At 38.6% G+C, this 22669-nt stretch overlaps 1 protein-coding gene across 1 annotated transcript in view; it reads right to left on the bottom strand.

The window, feature by feature from the left end:
* Positions 1–2660: 2660 nt before the first annotated feature.
* Positions 2661–22669, bottom strand: part of ATL3 (atlastin GTPase 3) — a 56886-nt gene continuing 36877 nt past the window's right edge. The window contains exons 9-13 of the mRNA XM_036860561.1: positions 10705–10832; positions 10035–10091; positions 8724–8795; positions 7901–8332; positions 2661–7113 (exon numbers count right to left, since the gene is read on the bottom strand). Of these exons, the coding sequence (XP_036716456.1) occupies positions 7027–7113; positions 7901–8332; positions 8724–8795; positions 10035–10091; positions 10705–10832 (776 nt within the window). The 3' untranslated portion in view covers positions 2661–7026. The remainder of the gene's footprint in view (positions 7114–7900; positions 8333–8723; positions 8796–10034; positions 10092–10704; positions 10833–22669) is intronic.

Consider the following 22669-nt stretch of genomic DNA (forward strand, 5'->3'; position numbering starts at 1 on the left):
GAAAGGTTCGGTTTTGAGGAAACCACACTGATTCTGCCTCTTCTTACTCTCTGCTTTCAGTATTGCCCAGATGTCACTTCCTTTACTTTCTTATTCTTCCTTCCTTTCTTCCTTCCTCCCTCCCTCCCTCCCTCCCTTCCTTCTTTTTTTCCTGTTGCTCTGCCAGGAAAAACAAAATAAAAAGAACACTGAGGGGCGGGGATGTCAAGGAAGTGATTTTGACCTTTCACACAGCTCTCAAAAGTGGAGCTCTGTAAGAAAATCCGCAAGAGAAGATACCATGTGATGCCACCACCATCCCCAGCAAGACAGTCTGCCCTTAAGCCCCATTCCAAGTCTAAAACAATGATTTGGGTGGAGAGCCAAGATCAAAACAGCCAGGATCAAACTGCTATCTGCCCACGAAGCCTCCAGTCTTTTCTGCAACCAGCTGTGGAGCCCCGGTCCTCTTCTTGTGACAGGTGGAAAATATTAATTTTTAATTCTTTGCAATCTCTCCATTCTCTGCCTTCTGACAGTTCTCCTCCAGGAGATCCATTGTCGTGCTGCCTCTGAGGAAGAAGTAACTGAGAAAGTGGGAGGAAATGGCACGAGGCTAAATGCCGAGCAGGCCTAAGAGAACCTGTGGGGATTCTGAGCAGGTGGGGGGCGGGTCTGAGAAGCAAGGCCAGGCCAAGAGGAAAGGGGGCGGGGGAGGAAGAGTGGGCAGCAAACCGCATCTAAGGGAGCAGAATCCACAGCAGGAGCATTTCATGATAACATGAGGGCTCTGACGCTTAACAGCAACTCAAACCTGGAGCACCCCTCAGGGGAAAGGTGCTCCATCAGCCAAGTGAATGCAGGCTTTTTACGTGTATCCAGGCCACTCTGGGCAGGCTTTGAGAATATGCCGATTTTGACAGTTCATCCTGGCTGGAAAAATCAGGATTTTATGAAAGGAAGGTGAAGTATAACTCCCTTGTGAATTGCCTCTCTCTGCAACCCCTCAAGCCCTACTGAAGGGGTGAGAATAAACCCCTCTTGAGAGGCCCTGAAGAGCTTCCACTGCATAAATGCGCAGTATCACCACGTCTATTTCCCCTTAAAAGCACATTCCCGAGATGTTGCAGGCTCTCATTCCACTACGCTTGTTAAAAGGCCAGTCTGGGGAACTGAAAACTGCAGTGGACATTCGTTTTTGTCCAGCAGTCTCTCATCTGGTGACTCCATGTGGTTCTGGTGGAGCCGCCAATCACAGTACCCCCATCACCCTGAGTAGGGACACATGTGACCTACATATGGCTGGTTATCATGCCCCAGCCCTCAGGTTAGGCAGTGGCCCTGGAAGGAGCGTATGACCCAAGCCAGACCAGTCAGTATCTTTCTCTAGGATGGAGGTGTGTATATACATATAAAATACACATTTTTGAATAGGCAGTGGGTCAAAAAGCCTCTTTCCTCTGGGGACTTAAAAGAGAGATGATGCAAGCCTGGAGCCATTTGTTCCTGCCCTCCCCAGCAGCACGGAGGAGATCTATCTGCAAGAGCAAATAATGCAGCCACTGCATACAGGAGATAATAGTCCTGTTGACATTTGAGTCCTTCCAGGGCCTCATGCTAGCTTAACTTCTAGACAGCCAATTATAAGACTTTTTCCTAATTACATTTTTTTTTTTTTTTTTTTTTAGTTATTAAGCTAGTTAGAGTTGGACTTATCTTTGGCAAACTGTTTATGGTCATCAAAGGCAACAATGCCAATGCACCAAAGACAAGCCACAGTTTGCTTGACGTCTCCCCACACACACATGACCACTTTTCCCACCCTGGTCCTTCCTTCCCCCCAGCCTGATGGAGGAATCATCACTCCCCATACTCTTCGTATCACATCTACTTGTGAGTTTGCCCCTTCCCTACTAAACTGCGATGAACTCAGTGCAACACCCAGCCTGGTAAGATCAGGGATGGATGGATGGATGGATGGATGGATGGATAAATGGGTGGATGGATGGATGAATGGATGGATGGATGGATGAATGGATGGATGGATGGATGGATGGATGGGTGAATGGATGGATGGATGGATGAATGGATGGATGGATGGATGGATGGATGGATGGATGGATGGATGGATGGATGGATGGATGGATGGATGGATGGATGGATGAATGGATGGATGGATGGATGAATGGATGGATGGATGGATGGATGGATGAATGGATGGATGGATGGATGGATGGAGGCTACTGACCCCACCCAGTGTATGTTTCAAACTAGGAAATAAATCTTTTTATTGTAGGGCTAAATTGGGTATGTAAAGTGATTAGTCAATATTTGAGAAGTTCAAACCAACTTCCCCATTGCCTCCAAGGTCGTCAGTGAAAGGGAAAGCTTTCAGTAGAGCTTTCTTTACCTCACCCCACTCCCAACAAGGAACCACTAACCAGTTAGCTCCATTTTACCCAATACCTCCAACAGCACAGCTTGCTCCAGCATTATGCTAGTAAGATACTAGTTCAGTATTGTTTTGCAGGACAGAGAAAGCTGACTCAAACCACGTTACCACTGCCGCCTTTGACCCAAGTTTTCATCCCCTCAGAGATCCTATTTGCTTTGCCAAGCCCAAATGTACTTCACAGATCCTCCCATGTTAAAGAACAGAGAAAGAAGAAACACAAGTAACATGGTGCTGTGATCTTTATTCCATTAAATGACCTTAGAACTAAGAAACAGAAACATGCTTTTAATACACTAATAGCATAATCTAATCCATTGCACTTTTTAAAAAGTATATTAAATTTTAAAGCCATTCAAAAAGGGTCTAGGAGAAAGAAAGTGCTTTGAACAAATCATTTTTTTTTGAAGAAAAAGAAATCGGAGAGGAAATTCTATATATGCTCAAAATTAATATTAACTCCTTTAAGGCTTAAGTCCATGAGAGCATTTATTCATCTAAATTGGAAACTTTGGGAATCAAATGCAACCTTCCCTTGATCATAAAACACTACATTTAAATTTTAGTTCTGGCACCTGAAATTCCTTTCCCAGGAAGAAAAATTTCTTCTAAAATCTTTCTGCCCTTAGATCTATCTTGAAAGTCCCTGGTAAGGCCTATTTTGTGGCTAATTTTCAGAGTTAGGATCTTCTCCTTCCTTTTTGTTCATTTTTACTTAGGCTTAAGGTTTTCTGTGCATAAAAGATTTAGAGGTTCAAGTCACAGTGCTGAATTTTGCTTTTTAAAAGAAAAACAACTTTCAAAATAGTTTTTTTTTTTTAACCCTAATTACACCCGTTAGTAAATAGGATACTTGTACATTCATTTCTCAGAGAAGGCACTAGGGCTTCCTAATCTAGAAAAACATTTTCACAGAACTTAGATAATCCTCTAGACTAAAGGCATCCTTATTACTCCGAACACTGTAAACTCTCAGTGATTGTATCTGGCAGTAGACCACCTATTCTGAACCTCAGGCAAAAGCCATCCACTTGCCTCCAGACAATACTGAATTGCACTTTCCCATCCCTCTGAGCAGTCTCTCTCGCTGTGGTCTCTGAACCACCTGTGATGCTGTTTTTAAAAGTGGTGATTCCAGGGCCACAACCCAGACCCAGACCACTGAGGCAATCCCTGGGTATAAAGTTGGGAATTTGAATTTTTTAAAATATGCCTCCCAGGGGTAAGTTTTATGCACTTCAAGATAGACGAGAACCACTATCCAAAACATAGCTACAATAGGACTTAACAGAAGGAAAACAATTCAAATGCAAAATGGTCTCTTACAAATCGGCTTTTGAATGTCATTTTAAAACACCACCTACACAAACAGTTTGTGTTTTAGTAACTGAAGCTTGTCTTCATTATGCCCTTATTCTTGACTGAAATTTTGTTGGATCTAAAGGTAAGCCAGAATGATGCAGCCCATGTTTGCGACATTAGATGGCAGCCATCCTAAATAATCCTAAATTACATTTCAATAGTTCTATGAAGATGTCCATATAAGTTACATTATTTTTAAAAAAAATACTCTAGGGAAAAGTAAAACTGTTTTTTAATCACTTTTGCCTGGACTTAAATCAACTACTTAATTTCTCTGTAACTCATGCATACGTACACACTCATCCAAACTCACCCTATCCAAGACACCATTTTCATAAGCCAGGTGGAACGCTGGGTATGACCTGTTAAAGAAACGCACTGCCAGTACAAGGCAGTTTGTCTGTTTGTTCGCATAAAGCATTTTACTTCATGAAAGAGAAAAAAAAAGAAAAACCAGGTAAAACAAAAACAATACTCACAGGCAACTCTACCAAGTATGAAGTAGCTCTTACTATATAAACCTCTGCGGGACAAACAGATCTGTTGGTATACTGCTAAAATAAGGTTATGACTCTAAGGATGTTTTATCACCATACATGATCGTTTTCCCTCATTTTGTCTACACACCTCAGTGAAACAATCGAAATTTTGATTCTATTATTTTTACTTAGAAGCTAACTGGAAGTATTAAGAAAACAAAAAACTTAACAATATGTAACCTCTCCTAAAATGAAGTCTTTTCATAGAAAATTCTGAAAACCTTTTATATGTTAATAGGAATGTGCCCCATATACTGTTTGGAATGTGCAAATTAAAAATGCTTGCATGGGAAGGCAGGAGTGGCAGAGCAACAAACACCAAGCAAAAACTTAGTCCTAAGTAATGTCCCTGACCCACAAACTAACGGCTGAGGGGAGATATGGGGTAAAAGACATTCTTTTCAACCTGGTTATAAACCTCCCCAGGACTATTTATAGCCAGCAATGAGAATGTACCTTTTATTGGAAAAGCTGACATAAAATCATCAATTTTCTGTTAAAAAAAAATGAGGCCAAAGGAAACTCATAAAAATCCTCACTGAGAAAATTTTATAAACAATTTCCAGAGGCAGAATAAGTTAACTGATAAAGACAAAAAAATAAGGGTTCCCCAGTAATTAAACAAAGTTATTCCTTTAAGATCAAAACAAAAATGGTGGATTTAAACAGTAACTAAATTCTAAGATTTCATTAAATCATACATCATATATTTTTTATTTTAAAAAATCTAATATTTTAGTATTAAAATAAAATTTAAACACAGCATCCTTTTCTCACCATTAAAAGTAGGATAATTCTAGACAATATTTCTGAAATCTATAAATGTGCTTATACAAATGCATTAAAAGCTAAGTATCTCAACATCTGTAAGGCCTTTAGCAAATAAGTATCAACCTTCAGGAAGATGAGAGGCCACCTGAAAATGCACCAAAATTTTAAAACTAAGCTTTTAATTTATTGATAATAAAGCTAAGTATCACTGATATGCAAGTAAACAGTTTTTAGGACAAGCTGGAATTTTTCTAAAATTTAACCACGGTTGAATAAAATAGCAAGAACTTCAGGGCAAGATGGTATGTAAATATGAAAAAATACATAAAACACTTGGAATTAATTCATAACTTGTAAAAATACTTGAGTGGTAAAGTGTTAAAACAGTCAAGAGAAATATTCTTTGACAAAGAGATTACATGCTAGAAGAGACTTTTTCTACCTTCCATTCATACTTCGTGTATAAAGAATTTACACTCAGAATTTGCCTAAACCTCCCTACCTCCCTCCCTCCCACAGCAAAAGTTAAATTATCTTAAGAATTAAGGCTCACATACCTGAATGTTTATATAAATACCTGCAGGCAAGTTTTATGAAGTTTTAAAATCCACAACAATTCACCATTATAAAACCAAAGGAAAAGGCAACTGATAAAATTTTTTATCACATGATCAAGGTAAATGAAGAATTCTTAGATACTTCTAGATATTATATGTCCATATTTGGGTGGGACTTTGGTCCTTACTAAGCCAAAGCTATTTTAAAGCTACCAGACTAGTCATGTATAAAGTTAAATAAGGGATGATTCACTAAATAAAACTGACAGTTTTAGCTCCATTATTAAAAACATTAGACAGTGAATAGGAGAATGCAAATAAACATTGTGGATAAAGACCTGATTTACTGCTAAACCACATGAAATAGGATGTCAGTTAAAGGCAGTATGTTTGGTAAATGTCTTTCCTCTAATCCTTGATAAAGATCTGTTCTCATACAGAACTCTAAAAAACAAAAACTCTCAAATGACAATTGTGTGTGAGTTATGTATAATACATACATGTATATAAACCTACAATCAGTGAATCTGACCAAGGCACAAGTTCAAATGACTTATCAGAGGTCACATGGTTCATTTAAACTCAAGCTTTTTTCTTAAAGTATGAAAGCTCATTCCTTTTATTACAAGCTGCTCTGGTTTCTCAAGCCACGTTTGTCTCTTTTCTAGAAAGAAGCTATAGGAATGAATGAAGGCAAAAAAAAAAACAGAATATGTTCTAACAAAACTGCCAGACTGTCAGGAAACAGACCTTAAATTTCAGTGTACAGTAGAGTTAAATACGATATAATTTTTCCATACTATGTGGCAAAAACAATTCTCTAATATTGTAAGACTTTAAAAGTGTAATGGCATCATTTTTAGTCAGTCTTTAGTTCTGAAGCTTTTGCAAGTTTTGTAAACTTTAAAAAAAAAAATCCTTTTCAAAAGAGTAAGGGACAAAAGAACTGATAATTCACCAAAACAGCATCTTTCATGTGGTTATCCTCAATCCCCTCCCTATTGTGTCCTCAAAAGCATGGATTCAACCTTAAAAGGCACTAAATGGCACATATAGGACAAAACCGCATTTCCATTTTTTCTTTTAGCTTTTTCCCCATAAAGTGCACAAAGCAGAGAGTAATAAGAAGACAGACATAGGCTTGGATCTACACCAGCAAGGAAAAGAAATGCTTCCAAGAGAAATGGAAGTGTGTTTAAGAATTTGAAACCACAGGAAAGGTCTGTTCATTTATTAGTGCCATGTTTCAGCTCTTCCCAGATGGTCCCAGGTCTGCGTTCCTTGGGACCTGGACCTGTGGCCGTGGCAGAAGCCCAGAAATCAGAAGGGGCTGGCCGGGGTCTTGTTGGATCCTCTTGTCAAGATGCTACTGAGCTTTTTTATCCAAGGATGGCCTCCCAACAACTGCGTCCCTCACAGCAGCCTGAGTGGAATTACCAACGTGAGAAGTGGCCTGCAAAAGTCCATTTATTCAACATGTCAGTTAATAAAATACAGCACAGCATCAAAAGAGTAAGCCATTGGAGACAAACTTTCGAAAATCTCTGTCTACACTGTTAGTATGTTATAGAAAATAAGGGAATGAAAATGCAGGGGTCGGGGAGCCTGTGGCAGCTGCTAACTCCCCAGAGAGTCCGTCAGCTGAGCCTTTGCTACCTTACTGGAATGGGGTGGGCAGCTCTCCTGGCTTTACCACAAGCTTCTAACTTAACTGATATGTTCCTGCTACTCAGAGAGAGAAAGCCGAGTCTCAAGGATCTATAAACCTAGAGATCATGTCAATGTCAAAAGCCACTGGCTTACTGAATGATTTAAGTGAAAGACATGCCATCCATTAGTAGGTCTCAAAATAGAACAGTTTGTTAAGTTCATATTTTTCATAGCTTGTGACTTTCAGTGAAGCAAACTAACCTTGGATGGGGGAGAGACTCACACAGGAATTATGTCTGATGAACACGCAGTTAAAAGTTTCCCATGAAGAACACAACATATGTTAAGTTGGAAATTTTTTTGCATTAAAGAGCAGTTTTTAAACATGGAAACAAAATATTACAAATAAACATTAATATCCTAAAGAAGGATAATAAAACGTAAGGCCTATTAGAAAAAAAAAAATGGCCAGGGGAAGTTTCTCATGCCTTCTTTCACTATTGAACTCTTCCAAATGGAGATATTTTACAATAAAAGCACAAATATCTGTCCATTACCAACCGTCAGCCTGCTCAGCTGGCACCACTTACCTGCTCTAATACATATGCTGCACCAGAATCGATAGCACCGCCCAGCTCACGATACTGACCAGAGTACCTGATGTACCCCCAGGTGAGAAGCGCTATTAACAGCAGTCCAACCATACAGTTGAACAGCTGGGCCACCACCTCAAGACCAATAAAGCCAGTGAGGCCTGAGGCTATGTACAAAGCCACAATGCCTGTGAAGAGCACTGCAGGGGTTCGGAAGGTGCTGAAGACATTCTTGCTACCATTGTGCTTGCAGAAGTTCTCATAGAGTTCCTTGATCTCCTCCTCCAGCTCCTGCTGGTAACGAAGGCTAAAATCCTTCCCACCCATCTTTTTTATCTTCTTAAAATGGTCCAGAGCAAGTTCTTTGAATTCACAGTGCTTCTCCTCTAGAATGTCTGGAGACAAATAAGGTTTGTCGCCCCCAGAAACCTAAAAAGAATAAAGACACAATGTGAAGGGTGAAGAACCCTTCAAAAACAAATGCCAAATAAAACAAGTGAAAACACTGAAAAGCTTAGAATATTTTAAGATATTAGAAATTAACTTTAAAATGATGACCAAGACCAATAGAGGTCTGGCTTCAATTCCTCAGAAAAGCACACTTAGTAACCAGGGTGATATTGATTAGTGAGAGCAGTGACACTGTAAGAAAGCCTTGCTTAGAAAGGGCCATAATTAAAAGGCCCCAATAAGCAGGAAGACCTGAATGTTGCCTCATCATCATAAGATACACTAAACGGGATCAAGTTTGGACTCCTGAAGTCAGCAACATGCCCAGTTATAGATATTTCAGAATAAGACAACTGCCCAGCACACCTACCTCTTCCATGTTGTTATAGTACATGTCCTTGGCAGAGGCTGCAGCTGCTAAATTGTTGGCTTCAGCAGTGGCCTTTTAAGAAATGAAAGCATAAACCGTAAATCCTTTCTCTTTTAATATTCCTCCACAAATAACCAAGTAAAAATTTTCTCTCACCCTATTCCCCATTCCCCCTTCTTTATTATTCTTCTGTTTTTCAGCTTTCCATATAGCCCAATTTATGAATTAAAATACATCTTTTCTGCCAAATTTTCTGCCAAAAAATGTTCTCATACATAAGAATCTTTATCATAAAATTAAACCTCTGAAAGTATTTCCTTTGCTTCGATTTTATGTGTTAAAAAATAGATGTAACACAGAAAAGAAGAGGAAAAATTTATCTTTACAACATCAATCCCAATCTCTAGCTCCCTTTGTGAAAATGTTATCCTACTAAAGAAATAAACATTTGGGGTTTCCCTGGTGGCGCAGTGGTTAAGAATCCACCTGCCAATGCAGGGGACACGGGTTTGATCCCTGGTGCGGGAAGATCCCACATGCCACAGAGCAACTAAGTCCATGCGCCACAACTACTGAGCCTGCGCTCTAGAGCCCATGAGCCACAACTACTGAGCCCATGCACCACAACTACTGAAGCCCACGTGCCTAGAGCCTGTGCTGCACAACAAGAGAAGCCACTGCAATGAGGAGCCCGTGCACCGCAACGAAGAGTAGCCCCCGCTCGCCGCACAAGTAGAGAAAACCCTCGTGCAGCAACAAAGACCCAACGCGGCCAAAAGTACTTAAATAAATAAATAAATAAAAGAAATAAAGATTGGCAATAAATGGCCTTATCTTCAGCACATGAAAGTCAGAAATTATATGTTTTAACAAAATGACATCTTGGAAATATCAAAATGTTGGAAATAAAACTATTTGCAAATTAAAAACCTGATTAGTAAACAGGAAATATTTAGATACATCGGACATGTTCTATGAAAAGAGACAACAGGTAACAGGAAATGATTTGTCTAACAGAACTGGGTATGTTTAACCTGGGAATAATAAAACACTGTTTTCCACAGTATGTTTTGGGGGAAGACCAGGCCCAGCAAGAAGCCATTCTGTTCTAACTTCACCAGCATGAATACAGACGAGAAAACCGGAAGGGAGTCACACTGCTGGAAAATGTGCTAAACATGAACGGACCTCAGCATAATAAAAAGGGGGGGAACCAACAGCATTCTCTCTTCTTAAAGGACTCTGCTTACTGTATACGGGTCAACTCAAGTAATCAAAGGATATCATTTAGGATGCCAAAGAACTGCTTACCTGAAGCATGGATTTGGGGTGAGGCAGATCTTCTCCTTGGTAAATTTTAATATATGCCTTAGAATATAAACATAAAAACAATTATGAAAAATGGCATTCTGTCATATTTAACTGGACTTTAATTTTTAGAAACAGTGACCATACAATTGCATTTTCCTAAAGACCTAGATCAACACCCAGGAATTAGCAAAAACACAGCACACCTCTGAGTGCATGTTAGCATTTTTTAGTTAACTGAAAATATTCTCAAAGCAGCACAAGTCTAGGACTCCCACCAGGCTCCCCACGCACACTGGCCTCACCACTACCTGTGGGCAGAGTGACCATCCGCCTTGAGGTAGTCGTGTCACATCTAGGTGCCGTCTCCTCCTACTCACAGCAACTTCCTAACCACCTCCTGTCCACACCATCTTCCTTGAGGAACAATCTTCCTTTAGCCACAGTAATTACTCCTCTAAGAGAGTGCAAACAACATCCATTTGGTTCTTAGACCGATACTGCCACCCAGTGGCCCACTCCTGGGAGGACACTGGAGTCTCTCAAAACGCCTCTCACCATCTCCCCCTTGAAACTTTCCCCCAGGCTTTAAAATATTGAAACCAAGTTAGTTTATAACCTAGATCAGTTTAACCAAAAGTCAAACATTTTAATAATTAAAACCCACATTTACCTTAAAATATTCCAATAGCCCCCGACAGGTGACTTTTGAGCCATTGATCTCCTTTTCCATTAAGTTAGCTGGGTTTAATACATATGGTATCAGTGTCTGTAACTGCTCTTTGAATTCACTGGCAATATCTGTTCACAGGACCAAGAAAAAGGAAACAATAAACCCAACAGATTTATCCAACCAAGGGGAGCATAACGCACAATCTTCACACTCTATCTAGTTGTTCTAACGTTTGCTAGCTGAAAGACAGGGGCGGGGGTCCCAGACTGTGAGTCTGACACTTGCTGACAATGACCAGATTGCTGACGGGTTTCTGTTCTCATGTACCTGTATTGTCTCCTTCCCTTCTGCAGTATTAAGTCCTCTCTAGTCCAGAATAGAATATGCAGAATATCCCTACCCTGCTTTCCATTCTGGGAGATTCAGTCTACTCCCTAGACTTTCAAGAAATTTCACTTTTTAAAGAATTTCATTAACAGGTCTTCAAGAAAATCAAGTATCAACCCCTCAGGTTCTCCCAAGCCAGGCCTTTGCTGTACCCTCACTCTCCCCCTTAAATCCATTAGATTTCACTATTCATCCACGTGCTTTATTTTTGTTCATTTTCTAATGTTAAAGGAAGTAAAAGCACCTGGACCCCATGATATGTATTTTCTATTATCTCCTCAGAGAGGCCCTCTGGGCCACCCCAAAGGGCAAAGGCTACTATCTCAGGGAAAGTGACAGCTTCTACAAAGTTCTCACAGAGGGTTCAGGAGAACCATTAAATAGAGCTCTTTCCTAAAAGTGAGAATTCGCTGGCCCAACTATGAAAATGCAAGGAATCTGATTTATATGGTCCAACTTCTTCCTAGGTTCCCAACTAATTCAGACTATCAACTGAAAAGAAAGTAGATGGGACCCCACATCAAGATAGGAACTCTTTCAACAGTCCATAACCCAAATTTACAAAATTGAGACATTCTTATTTATTCATTCAACAGTTTTGGGGCACCCTTTTGTGGCAGGCATTGCTGTAAGAGTTGGGGATAGCATAGTGAATAAAACAAAGTGGTTTATAAATTTTTCCAACTACAAATATCACCATAAAAATCTCCATAGAAAAAACTTCAGGTTACTTTTACCTCCTTAGATTATAGGGTCAACTAAGAGAAATTACTAGGTATGTGACAACAATGTAGACTCCTGGAAAACATTCAAAACTATTTTTAAAAAAACAACCATACATAAAGCCCACCATCAGACAATCACAATTAACATTTAAAATATCCTCCTTCCTTTTTAAGGCTCTTATATATTGCTAAACTGCTTCTGTAGAAGACTGTACCCATTTATACCCCTACCACCAATGTAGGAGAAGACTTGTTTACTACTCTGAACACACCGAGATTTTTATTGTTTTTAAAACTTTTACTGACTTGATTGGTGAAAAATAGTATCTTGCAGTTTTGCTTTGTTTTGTTTTTAATTTATTTATGTTTTGGCTGCACTGGGTCTTCATTGCTGCCTGGGCTTTCTCTAGTTGAGGCAAGCAGGGGCTACTCTTCATTGTGGTGCGCAGGCTTCGCATTGCGGTGGCTTCTCTTGTTGTGGAGCACGGGCTCTAGGCACACGGGCTTCAGTAGTTGTGGCATGCGGGCTCAGTAGCTGTGGCACACTGGCTTAGTTGCTCCGCGGCATGTGGGATCTTCCCAGACCAGGGCTTGAACCCATGTCCCCTGCATTGGCAGGCGGATTCTTAACCACTGCACCACCAGGGAAGTCCCTATCTTGCAGCTTCTGCTTCTGACAGTACTAAAGACTAGAGAATCTGAAGGGACCTTCTTCCTAACAAGATCCTGCACACAATATATTCCATTACAGTGTAGACTTCGAAGTAAAAGAGAGCTGCAAGGGGCTGAGCAGGTAAGCAGTGAGCTGAAACCAGAGCACTGAGCTAAGTACATGCGAAGCTGTGGCTCATTTGAGGCCATTCACTGCAATGCGGTGACAAACTTTGGGCAAAAATAACTCCTAAATTAAGTTGGATCATGAAATGGGGCTGGAATGGTCCCAGGTGGGTAAGCCCCTAGCTCCCCAAAGGAGCAAACACAGATCTCCTCTGGAGGAAAAGAGATCTGAATAATGTACCAAAGAGCAGCACAGAGAGATGATGATGGGAAATAAGGAAGAAAATTAAGATATGGAAGACAGAATAAGATTATTTAATATATGTCTAACAGGAGTCCTGGGAGATGAAGGAGAGTGAATCAGAGGCAATAAGAGAAGGGATGATGGTTGAGAATTCTCTAGAACTGATGAAGTACATGAATCCACAGCTTCAGAAACCACAGCATATAACAAGGCAGTTAATAGAAAGAAATAACACATATAACAAGTTAAAACTGCCACACGGCAAAACCTTCTGAAAGAAGGAAAATGTTTCCAGAAGGAAGGTGTGCAGGACAAGAAAGTGATAACAAAGAAATTCTTTTAAAAATGTAAGAAAGCTAAACAAATATTATCTTATATAGTAATAATGACAATAATTGATGAGGTTAAAAAGAAAACAAACTGAAACACTAGTTGGAGGAAGGTAATCAGGTTAATCTGTTTGTAAGCTCTGTATTGTTCAGGAAGGTAGATTAAGTTATTTCTTTTACATTTTAAATAAGTACATGTGGTAAAGTTTCAAGGTTAACAACTGAAAGAATTTTTATGGGTGGTATAACTTCTATAAGAGGACGGGACTGGAATAAGAAAACTAACACAATTTGTTTTAAAAAGACAAATAGGAGAGGGAAAAAAGCATAGAAAGAGTAAAACTAATAGAAACCAAAAGGCAAGATGGTAGCTCTAAAACCAAATATTTCAGAAATCAGAAAATGGACTAAACCCACCAATTAAAAAAACAGAGGTTATCAAATTGCATTTTTGTTAAATCCACGTATATGCTGTTTACAAGAGACACACACACCTAAAACATACAGTCACAGAGAGGTTGAACATGACAGAAAAAGATATACAGACAAATACTAAGGAAACAAAGCTAGAATAGCCTATTAATAAAGATAAAAAGCTCAAACAACAACAAAAAAGGGTAGTAGGGATAAAGAGCGCTACTATATAGGCCTCAATGTACCAAAAAGATGTATCAATTCAAAACTTTATTAAAATAGCCTCAAAATATGTGACAGAAACAAAAGGGAGCACTGACAAATCCACCAAAAACAGTGGAACATCAATACATATATGTTATTGATACTCAAGGAGACAAAAATTAGTGAAGATTTTTAAATGAACATAATTAACAAGTATGATTTAGAGATAAAAATGAACCTTATACCCCAAAATTAAACAAATGTCCACTGTGCTCAAGCACATATGGAACATGTATAAAAAGTCTAGGTCATAAAATACATATCAGCAATGTTTAAGACTCAGTGTCATAGCATTCAAACACTATCAAAGTATTCGATAAAATGTGTCAATAAACGCATCACCAAAAGCTTAAGTAGCAGAGAATTAAATTTAAAGTTTTTTACTTCACCTACCATTTGGAAGTTACAACTCATACTTCTAAATAACACATAGGTCAAAGAAACCATAAAAGAAATCAAATACTACATATTTAGAAGTGAATGATAATGCAACTGTCACCTAACACCAACCATCTAAACTGCACTAAGAGAAATTGACAAGCCTTAAAATCTTACATTGGGACTTCCCTGGTGGCACAGTGGTTAAGAATCCGCCTGCCAATGCAGGGGACACGGGTTTGAGCCCTGGTCCCAGATGATCCCACATGCCACAGAGCAAATAAGCCCGTGCACCACAGCTACTGAGCCTGTGCAACAGAGCCCACAAGCCACAACTACTGGGCCCACGCACCTAGAGCCCATGCTCCACAAGAGAAGCCACCACAATGAGAAGCCTGCGCACCGCAACGAACAGAGTAGCCCCCGCTCACTGCAACTAGAGAAAGCCCGCGCACAGCAATGAAGACTCAACACAGCAATCAATCAATCAATCAATCAATACGTAAATAAATAATCTTATATTAAAAACGGAAAGAAAACTAAAAAACTAATGACTAAAACTGAAGATAATGAGTTTAACTGAATCAACAGTGAAAAATATTCACACACACACACAGACCTGAGGAGTTTCAGAGGTTTCTTCTACCACTTTTAAACACCTTAATGTGATGTGAACTCTTCCAGAAAACAGGGTGAGGAGAAAGGGTGAGACCAGTATGCCAAAACCAGACAACGGCATTTGTGACCAGAAAATTATAGACCAATCTTGCTCATAAACTTAGATACCAAAATTCCATGCAAATTATCAGGAAATCAAATCCAGCGACAGATACTTATTTTAAAAAGAAAGAAAAAAGATAATATATCAGGACCCATTTATCCCAGAAACGCAAAAGTGGTTTAGTTTAGCATTAGAAACATCTGTATCATTCACCACATTAACAGACTAAAGCAGAAAAACCACATGTTCATTTCAATAAATGCAGAAGAAACATGTGACAAAATACAATACCAATATATAATTTTTAAAATATTTTTGGCAAAATGGGAATGGAAGGGAACTTCCTTAGTTTAAAATGGATATATACTAAAAACCTACTGCAAACAATAATGGTAAAATGTTAGACGCATTCCCTTTAAAATCAGAAACAAGATGAAGATGCCTATTATCATTGCTTCTATTCAACACTGTACTGGAGTCCTAGACCTACAAGTCAAGAACAAAATTTAAAAATATAAAATCCGATGTGGAAAAAAGCAAAAACTCCATTCTCCATAAATTACGTAGATAATACCTAATATTTACAGATATATTACTAGCAATAATGAGAGTTTAGCAAGATGGGTGAATTTATCATATAGAAAAATCAAATGCATTTCAACATACTAGCATAATTAGGAAAAATAATTTTTAAGATGTCTAACTTCTAAGGAAACTTCTAAAATAAATCTAACAAAACATGTATAAGACCTTAATCAAGTTTTTATATTCTTCATAAAGAAACTAAAAAACCTAAATAAATGGAGAGAGATTACTCTGTTCAGGATAAGAATACCTTCCCATTGTCATAAATACATGCCAATCCCCATCAGACCAATTTATAGATCCAATGCAATTCCAATCAAAAACCAAACAGAGACATTAATAAACTTGATAAACTGATTCCAAAACTTACACAGAAGAGCAAAGACTAAAGCATAATTAAGACACTCCTGAAGATGACTACAGGTAAAAAAGGGAGGGAATCGTTCTACCAGATATCAACTCTTATTATAAAATAACAGTAATTATGATAATGTAGTAATGGCACAGAGCTGGACAAAATGACCAGTGGGACAGAATTAAGAGCCTAGAATCTGACCCATGCATTTATAAAAGGATTTTTTTAAACATAACAGAAATTGCAAAACAACAGGAAAAACAGAGTATTCAATCAATGATGTCAAAAGTATTGGCATCTATGTACAAAAATAGAAAACGGATCTCCACCTCACATACACAAAAATTAATTCCCAGTCGACTAAACACAAATATGAAAGACAAAATTTAAGAGTGTTTGTATGCATGTGTGTGTGTGTAGAGAAAGGAAAGGATTTTCTAAAACAAGACTTAAAAAGTACTACATAAAATCAAAGGTGAATGAATTCGACCACATTAAAACTAAGACCCTACTACTAAAAAAAAGAAAAGGCAAGACACAGGATGGGAGAAGATACCTGCAATGCATAACCAACAAGGCTCATATCTTTTTTTTTTTTTAATAAATTTACTTATTTCATTTATTTATTTTAGGCTGCATTGGATGTTCATTGCTGGGCGCGGGCTTTCTCTAGTTGCAGAGAGTGGGGGCTACTCTTTGTTATGTTACGTGGGCTTCTCATTGCGGTGGCTTCTCTTGTCGCAGAGCACAGGCTCTAGGTGCGGGCTTCAGTAGTTGTGGCTCACAGGCTCAGTAGTTGTGGCTCGCGGGATCTAGAGCGCAGGCTCAGTAGTTGTGGCGCACGGGATTAGTTGCTCCGCGGCATGTGGGATCTTCCCGGACCAGGGCTCGAACCCGTGTCCCCTGCATTGGCAGGTGGATTCTTAACCACTGTGCCACCAGGGAAGCCCAAGGCTCATATCTTAAAGTAGACATACAGGATCTTTACAGTGCAGAGAAAGACAACCCAATTAAAACTGGACAACAGGAATTTCAAAGGAAAGGAAACATGAATGGAAATAAATACATGAAAAGATATTCAATCCCATTAGTAATCAGGGAAATGCAATTTAAGATCACAATGAGATATTTTATATCACTAATTTAGCAAAACTAAGATGTCTGATAATACCAAGTGCTGCCAAGGATATGGATCAATGGGAATTTTTATATACACTGATGAAGGGACTATAAACTGGAACAAGAACTTTGGAAAACAATTTGGCATTATCTAGTAAAGGTGAAGCTATATTACATATTCCAATATCCATCAATCCCGCTTTTAAGCACATACCCTTGGGAAATTCCCATATATCCACACATACAAGAATGTTCATAGGCAGCACTTGTTCATAACAGCAAAAAAAACTGGAGAAAACCATTGAGAATAAACTGTTATATTCACAGAAGGCACTATTATACTACAATGAAACTGAATGAAATACAACTACATGCAATAATACAGATACCTTAAAAATAAAATGCTCAGTAAAAATTCAAGTTGGTCACATATTATATTTTTATAAAGTTCAAAATTAAAGAAACTTAGCAATAGACTGTTAAGTGAAACCAAACACAAGTAATAACTTTTTTTAAATTCAAGGACAGAAAAGCAAAATTTACAATAGTGGTATTTCTGTGGAGAGGCAGGGAGATGGGAAGAAGCATACAGGTATAGAAATAGTACTTGTAATGTTCTGTAGTTCTGGAAAGCTACAGCCCTTGGGCCAAATACGACCTGCTAACTATATTTGTAAAGAAAGTTTATTGGAATACAACCATGTACATTCATTAATACAACTGTCTATGGCTGCTTTCTTGCTACAACAGCAGAGCTGAGTAGTTGTAAGGCCCACAAAGTCTACAATATTTACTATTTAGTCCATTACAGAAAAAGTTTGCCAATTCCAGTTCTAGATAGTAAGTTGGGTAGTGGGTTGATGATGTTCATTAAGTGATGTTTCATACCTTACATATATACATTACGTGTATCCTTTCTTACATGTAATACTTATGCTTTCTTTTGGATAGCTAATAGCATATTTAAAAATTTAATGGTAGGTCATTATTTTAATTTGCTTTTATTTCTTTTATTACTAGTTAGGCCAAACTTTCTCCCATATTTGTTCATCAGCTGATTTCCTTTTCAGTGAACTATTTATTAGGGCCTTATCTTAGAATACAGTCACTCTTCAGCAAGTAAATAAATATGTTATCCTTATGTGTACCATGATAACTAAAATATTTTCTCCAGTTTGTTTGCCTTTTTGTAAATATGCATAAGATTAATTATTATGTATTTAAAACTACAGCACTTTTCCTTGATAATTTCTTTTATTCTTTCTAATTTTAATGAGTCCTTCCCCAATTCCAGAGGTCTAATAAAATTTACTTTTCCCCCATGCTTTAAATTTTATAATTAGAATTTATTTATGGCTCCTAAATTGAAATCTACATGAGATTTTTCTCTAAATAGTAACATATACTTCTAATCACTGATTTCCACCCCATCTTAAATAACTAATCAATCATAAGATCTCTTGACATCAAAAAATTTTTTAAGTTTTTCAATGTCCTACCTAAGTAAATGGGTACCAATCTCCATCTAAATACTCTTAATTCTATAGTCTTTGCAGGATGGCGCCAAAATATGGCCTATATCAACTTTAAAAAGGGATTGATCCCTATATTACACATTGATTAGTAGCCTTAACATTTGATAAAGGTGACATTTCAACCAGTGGGGGAAAGTTGGACTATTCAACAAATAGTGTTGAAACAAATAGGTGCCCACTCAGAAAATAAGCTGGATCCAAACTGGATCATAAATTATAATGTGAAAAAGGAGGGCTTCCCTGGTGGCGCAGTGGTTGAGAGTCTGCCTGCTGGTGCAGGGGACACGGGTTCGAGCCCTGGTCTGGGAGGATCCCACATGCCGCGGAGCGGCTGGGCCCGTGAGCCACAACTGCTGAGCCTGCGCGTCTGGAGCCTGTGCCCCGCAACGGGAGGGGCCGCGATGGTGAAAGGCCCGCGCACCGCGATGAAGAGCGGTCTCCGCACCGAGACGAAGAGTGGCCCCCGCTTGCCGCAGCTAGAGAAAGCCCTCGCACGAACCGAAGACCCAGCACAGCCAAAAAAAATAATAAATAAATAAAAAAAAATAAAAGTAGCTATTAAAAAAAAAAAAAAAATGGAACCGCAAAATTTCAAGAAAAAAAAGTGGGACAAATTCTTTATAACCTTGGAGTGAAAAACACATAGGATACATAAAATGCTATCCCGTGTATATTTATATTTGCTTTGCATATACTAAAAGAAACTCTGGAAGCCTACAAAAATGGAAGAGAGACTTTTTACTAAATACTTACTTCTTAATCTTTTCTGGGATTTTAAACATGTGAGTGCATTACCTATTCAGAAAAAAAAATTTTTTTTATGGTTTCAACGTTCATCACACTGAAAGAATGAGAGCTTCAGCAATTATTTCACAAAAGACGCAGCAGGATCTAGACACCACAGACTGTATTATCCATGTTTTTACCCAGATTTCATAGACCCTCAGCTATTAATGTTTCTATGAAGGCTGTACCAAAATATGAGTTTTAGACTCAGAACAGACAAGAACCCTCTCACGACTGAGACAATCTCAGTATCTCATGGCATCCAAGAAGACTGCTCCCTACAATCTCTTCTGTTTAATTTCTAAACAATTCAGTAGTTACTGTATTAGGTCTCTCTGCCCTAGTAAAAAGGAAGACAGTTTTCTTTATGGTGAAGACAGTCGTCCTGTGTCGGATGAAAAGGAGTCTCAAAAATGAGCTCATCTCCTAGCTAACTATTGTAGGAACAGCAGCTTAGCACTGATTATACCAAAACTGTCTGGCAGGTGTTCACCTCTGAATAAATGGTTATTCTTTTTAAAAAAAAATAAAATAAAACCACTAAAACAATCCCTAAAGTACTTAGGGGAACATTTGCAGGAAAATAGCTTCAGAATGTAGTCTTAATAAATTTAAATGTCCTACAGAAACTACATGAAGATCCTCTTCTGGATTAAACCGTAAACATTCTCAGGCTAATGGTGTCTTGCCCAGGTTATATGGGGCGGGGCTGCAGAACCTCAACCAAGTCATTGTACAAGAATATACTTGAGAAAATATATTGAAATGTCTAGGTATTTTTCTAACTCTGAGAAATGTATCAGCTCTACTTAAAGATCCCCCCCCACAATGAAGTTTATGTGGTTCTCAATCAAGCACTTGCCAAATATTCACAAGTCACCTACTATTTGCAATATAGCATCCTAAATTTACTCTTCACTCAAAACCCTTCAATATCTTGTTTAAAAGGTTCCCTAAAATTACAAACTACCCAACTCCAAAGCTAAAAAGTACATACATGTTTGCAGAGCTAAGAAGAATTCTTCATGAACAATCCTCCTAATGACTATAGTTCCCTAAATAGACACACAAGGGCAAACTAATATTTTTTTTTCTAAGGTGTTTTTTTTTTTTTAAATTTATTTACTATTTATTTATTTATTTGGCTGCTCGGGTCTTAGTTGCAGCACACAGGATCTTTGCTGCAGCATACGGGATCTTTCACTGCAGCGCATGGGCTCCCTAGTTGTGGCGCGCAGGCTCAGTAGCTGGGGCACAGGGGCTTAGTTGCCCCGCAGCGTGTGGGATCTTAGTTCCCCAACCAGGGATCGAACCCGCATCCCCTGCATTGGAAGGCAGATTCTCAACCACTGTACCGCCAGGGAAGTCCCAGGGCAAACTAATATTAACATACTTTTAAAGTGAAATAAAAAAGGAAATGTTTATTTTTCAAATCTTTCCTTTTAAAAACATCCTTATATGTACATATTTTTAGGATCTTACAATATATGCTACTCTGCAATCTTTTTACATTTAATAACATATCATGAATAACTTTCTATATAAATACAAATAGATCCATTTATCTATCTTATCTTTTAAATGACTTCTTTTCATTCCTTTGTGTGATATACCATAATTTAACCAATTCCTCAAAAATACATATTTGGGTTGTTTCCAATTATTCACTATTATAATAATAATGCCACAGTAGTATTATTCTTGTCCACATATTTTTATCTACTTACATATGGACAGTCCCTTAGGGTAATCTCCTAAAAGTGAAATAGTGGATCAAAAGACGTGAACATTTAAAATGTTGATACTGTCACATAAAGACTGTGTACCAATACACTTGTACTTTCTTGATTACTGTTATGCAACACATATTTTCATGAATATGTCTTAACCATTTGTATTTTTTCCTTTGGGACTTGCCTTTTCATGTAGCAAAGGAAAATTTTTAACCCTATAAATGTGTTTTATAGTTCAATCATGCATTGGGGAAGCAAATAGTACATAATTATGAGACTAAAGTTTGCTTATAGAGAATTTATTCCTTATTTTATAAATAAAATACGAAACTTAGCACACTTAATATTTAGTGATAAACCCTTCATATCTGTAAATATGTGTATGGGGTTGAGCAGTGTCCCCCGCCTAAAATGCATGTCCACTGGAATCTCAGAATGGGACCTTATTTAAAAATAGAGTCTTTACAGATGTAATTAGTTAAGTTGAGATCATACTGGATATGGGTGGGACCTAAATTCAAAGAGCAGTGTCCTTGTACGAAGAGAGAACACCGAGAGAAGGTGGCCATGTGACCACCAGAGACAGAACATCAGAATGCTGAAACTAAAAGCCAAGGAATGCCAAGGATTGCCAGAAACCACCAAGAGAAACACAGGACAGATTCTCCCTCAGAGCCTCCAGAAGGAATCTACCCTGCCAACACCTTATTTTCGGAATTCTGGTCTCCTGAGCTGTTAGGGAATGAATTTCTTTTCTTAAGCCACCCCGTTTGTGGCACTTTGTTACAGCACTCCTAAGAAACTAATACAATATGCATATTGTATTACAATATGCATTACATATTGTATTGCAATACAAAATTTCAAAAGTCAGGGTTACAGAACTTTAAAAAGCTCTTCCTATTTCCTGGAATACCATGATAAAAATGAATTTTAAAACAGAATGTTCTGGGGGCTTCCCTGGTGGCTCAGTGGTTGAGAATCTGCATGCCAACGCAGGGGACACGAGTTCAATCCCTGGTCCGGGAAGATCCCACATGCCACGGAGCAAGTAAACCCATGTGCCACAACTACTGAGCCTGCACTCTAGAGCCTGTGAGCCACAACTACTGAGCCTGCGTGCCGCAACTACTGAAGCCTGCGTGCCTAGAGCCCGTGCTCTGCAACAAGAGAAGCCACCACAATGAGAAGCCCGTGCACCGCAACAAAGAGTAGCCCGCGCTCCCCGCAACTAGAGAAAGCCCACGCACAGCAACGAAGACCCAACACAGCCAAAAATAAATAAATTTTTTAAAAAAAGAAAAAAAAAGAATGTTCTGAAATATTTAAATGTTTAATAATACAGAGGAATGTCATTCTGCATGTTTATGCCCGATAACCTGAGACCACCCTAAGACAAGAGGAAAGGCATGAAGAGTCATTCTAACCCACCCTCTCCTAAACATCCTCAGTTAAGAATTCCACTGGGGGCCTTCCCTGGTGGCCCAGTGGGTAAGACTCTGCACTCCCAATGCAGGAGACCCAGGTTCGATCCCTGGTTGGGGAACTAGATCTCGCATGCATGCCACAACCAGAGTTCGCATGCTGCAACTAAGACCTGGTGCAGCATGAAT

This window comes from Balaenoptera musculus, chromosome 8, assembly GCF_009873245.2.
Source record: "Balaenoptera musculus isolate JJ_BM4_2016_0621 chromosome 8, mBalMus1.pri.v3, whole genome shotgun sequence".
Lineage (NCBI taxonomy): Eukaryota > Metazoa > Chordata > Mammalia > Artiodactyla > Balaenopteridae > Balaenoptera > Balaenoptera musculus.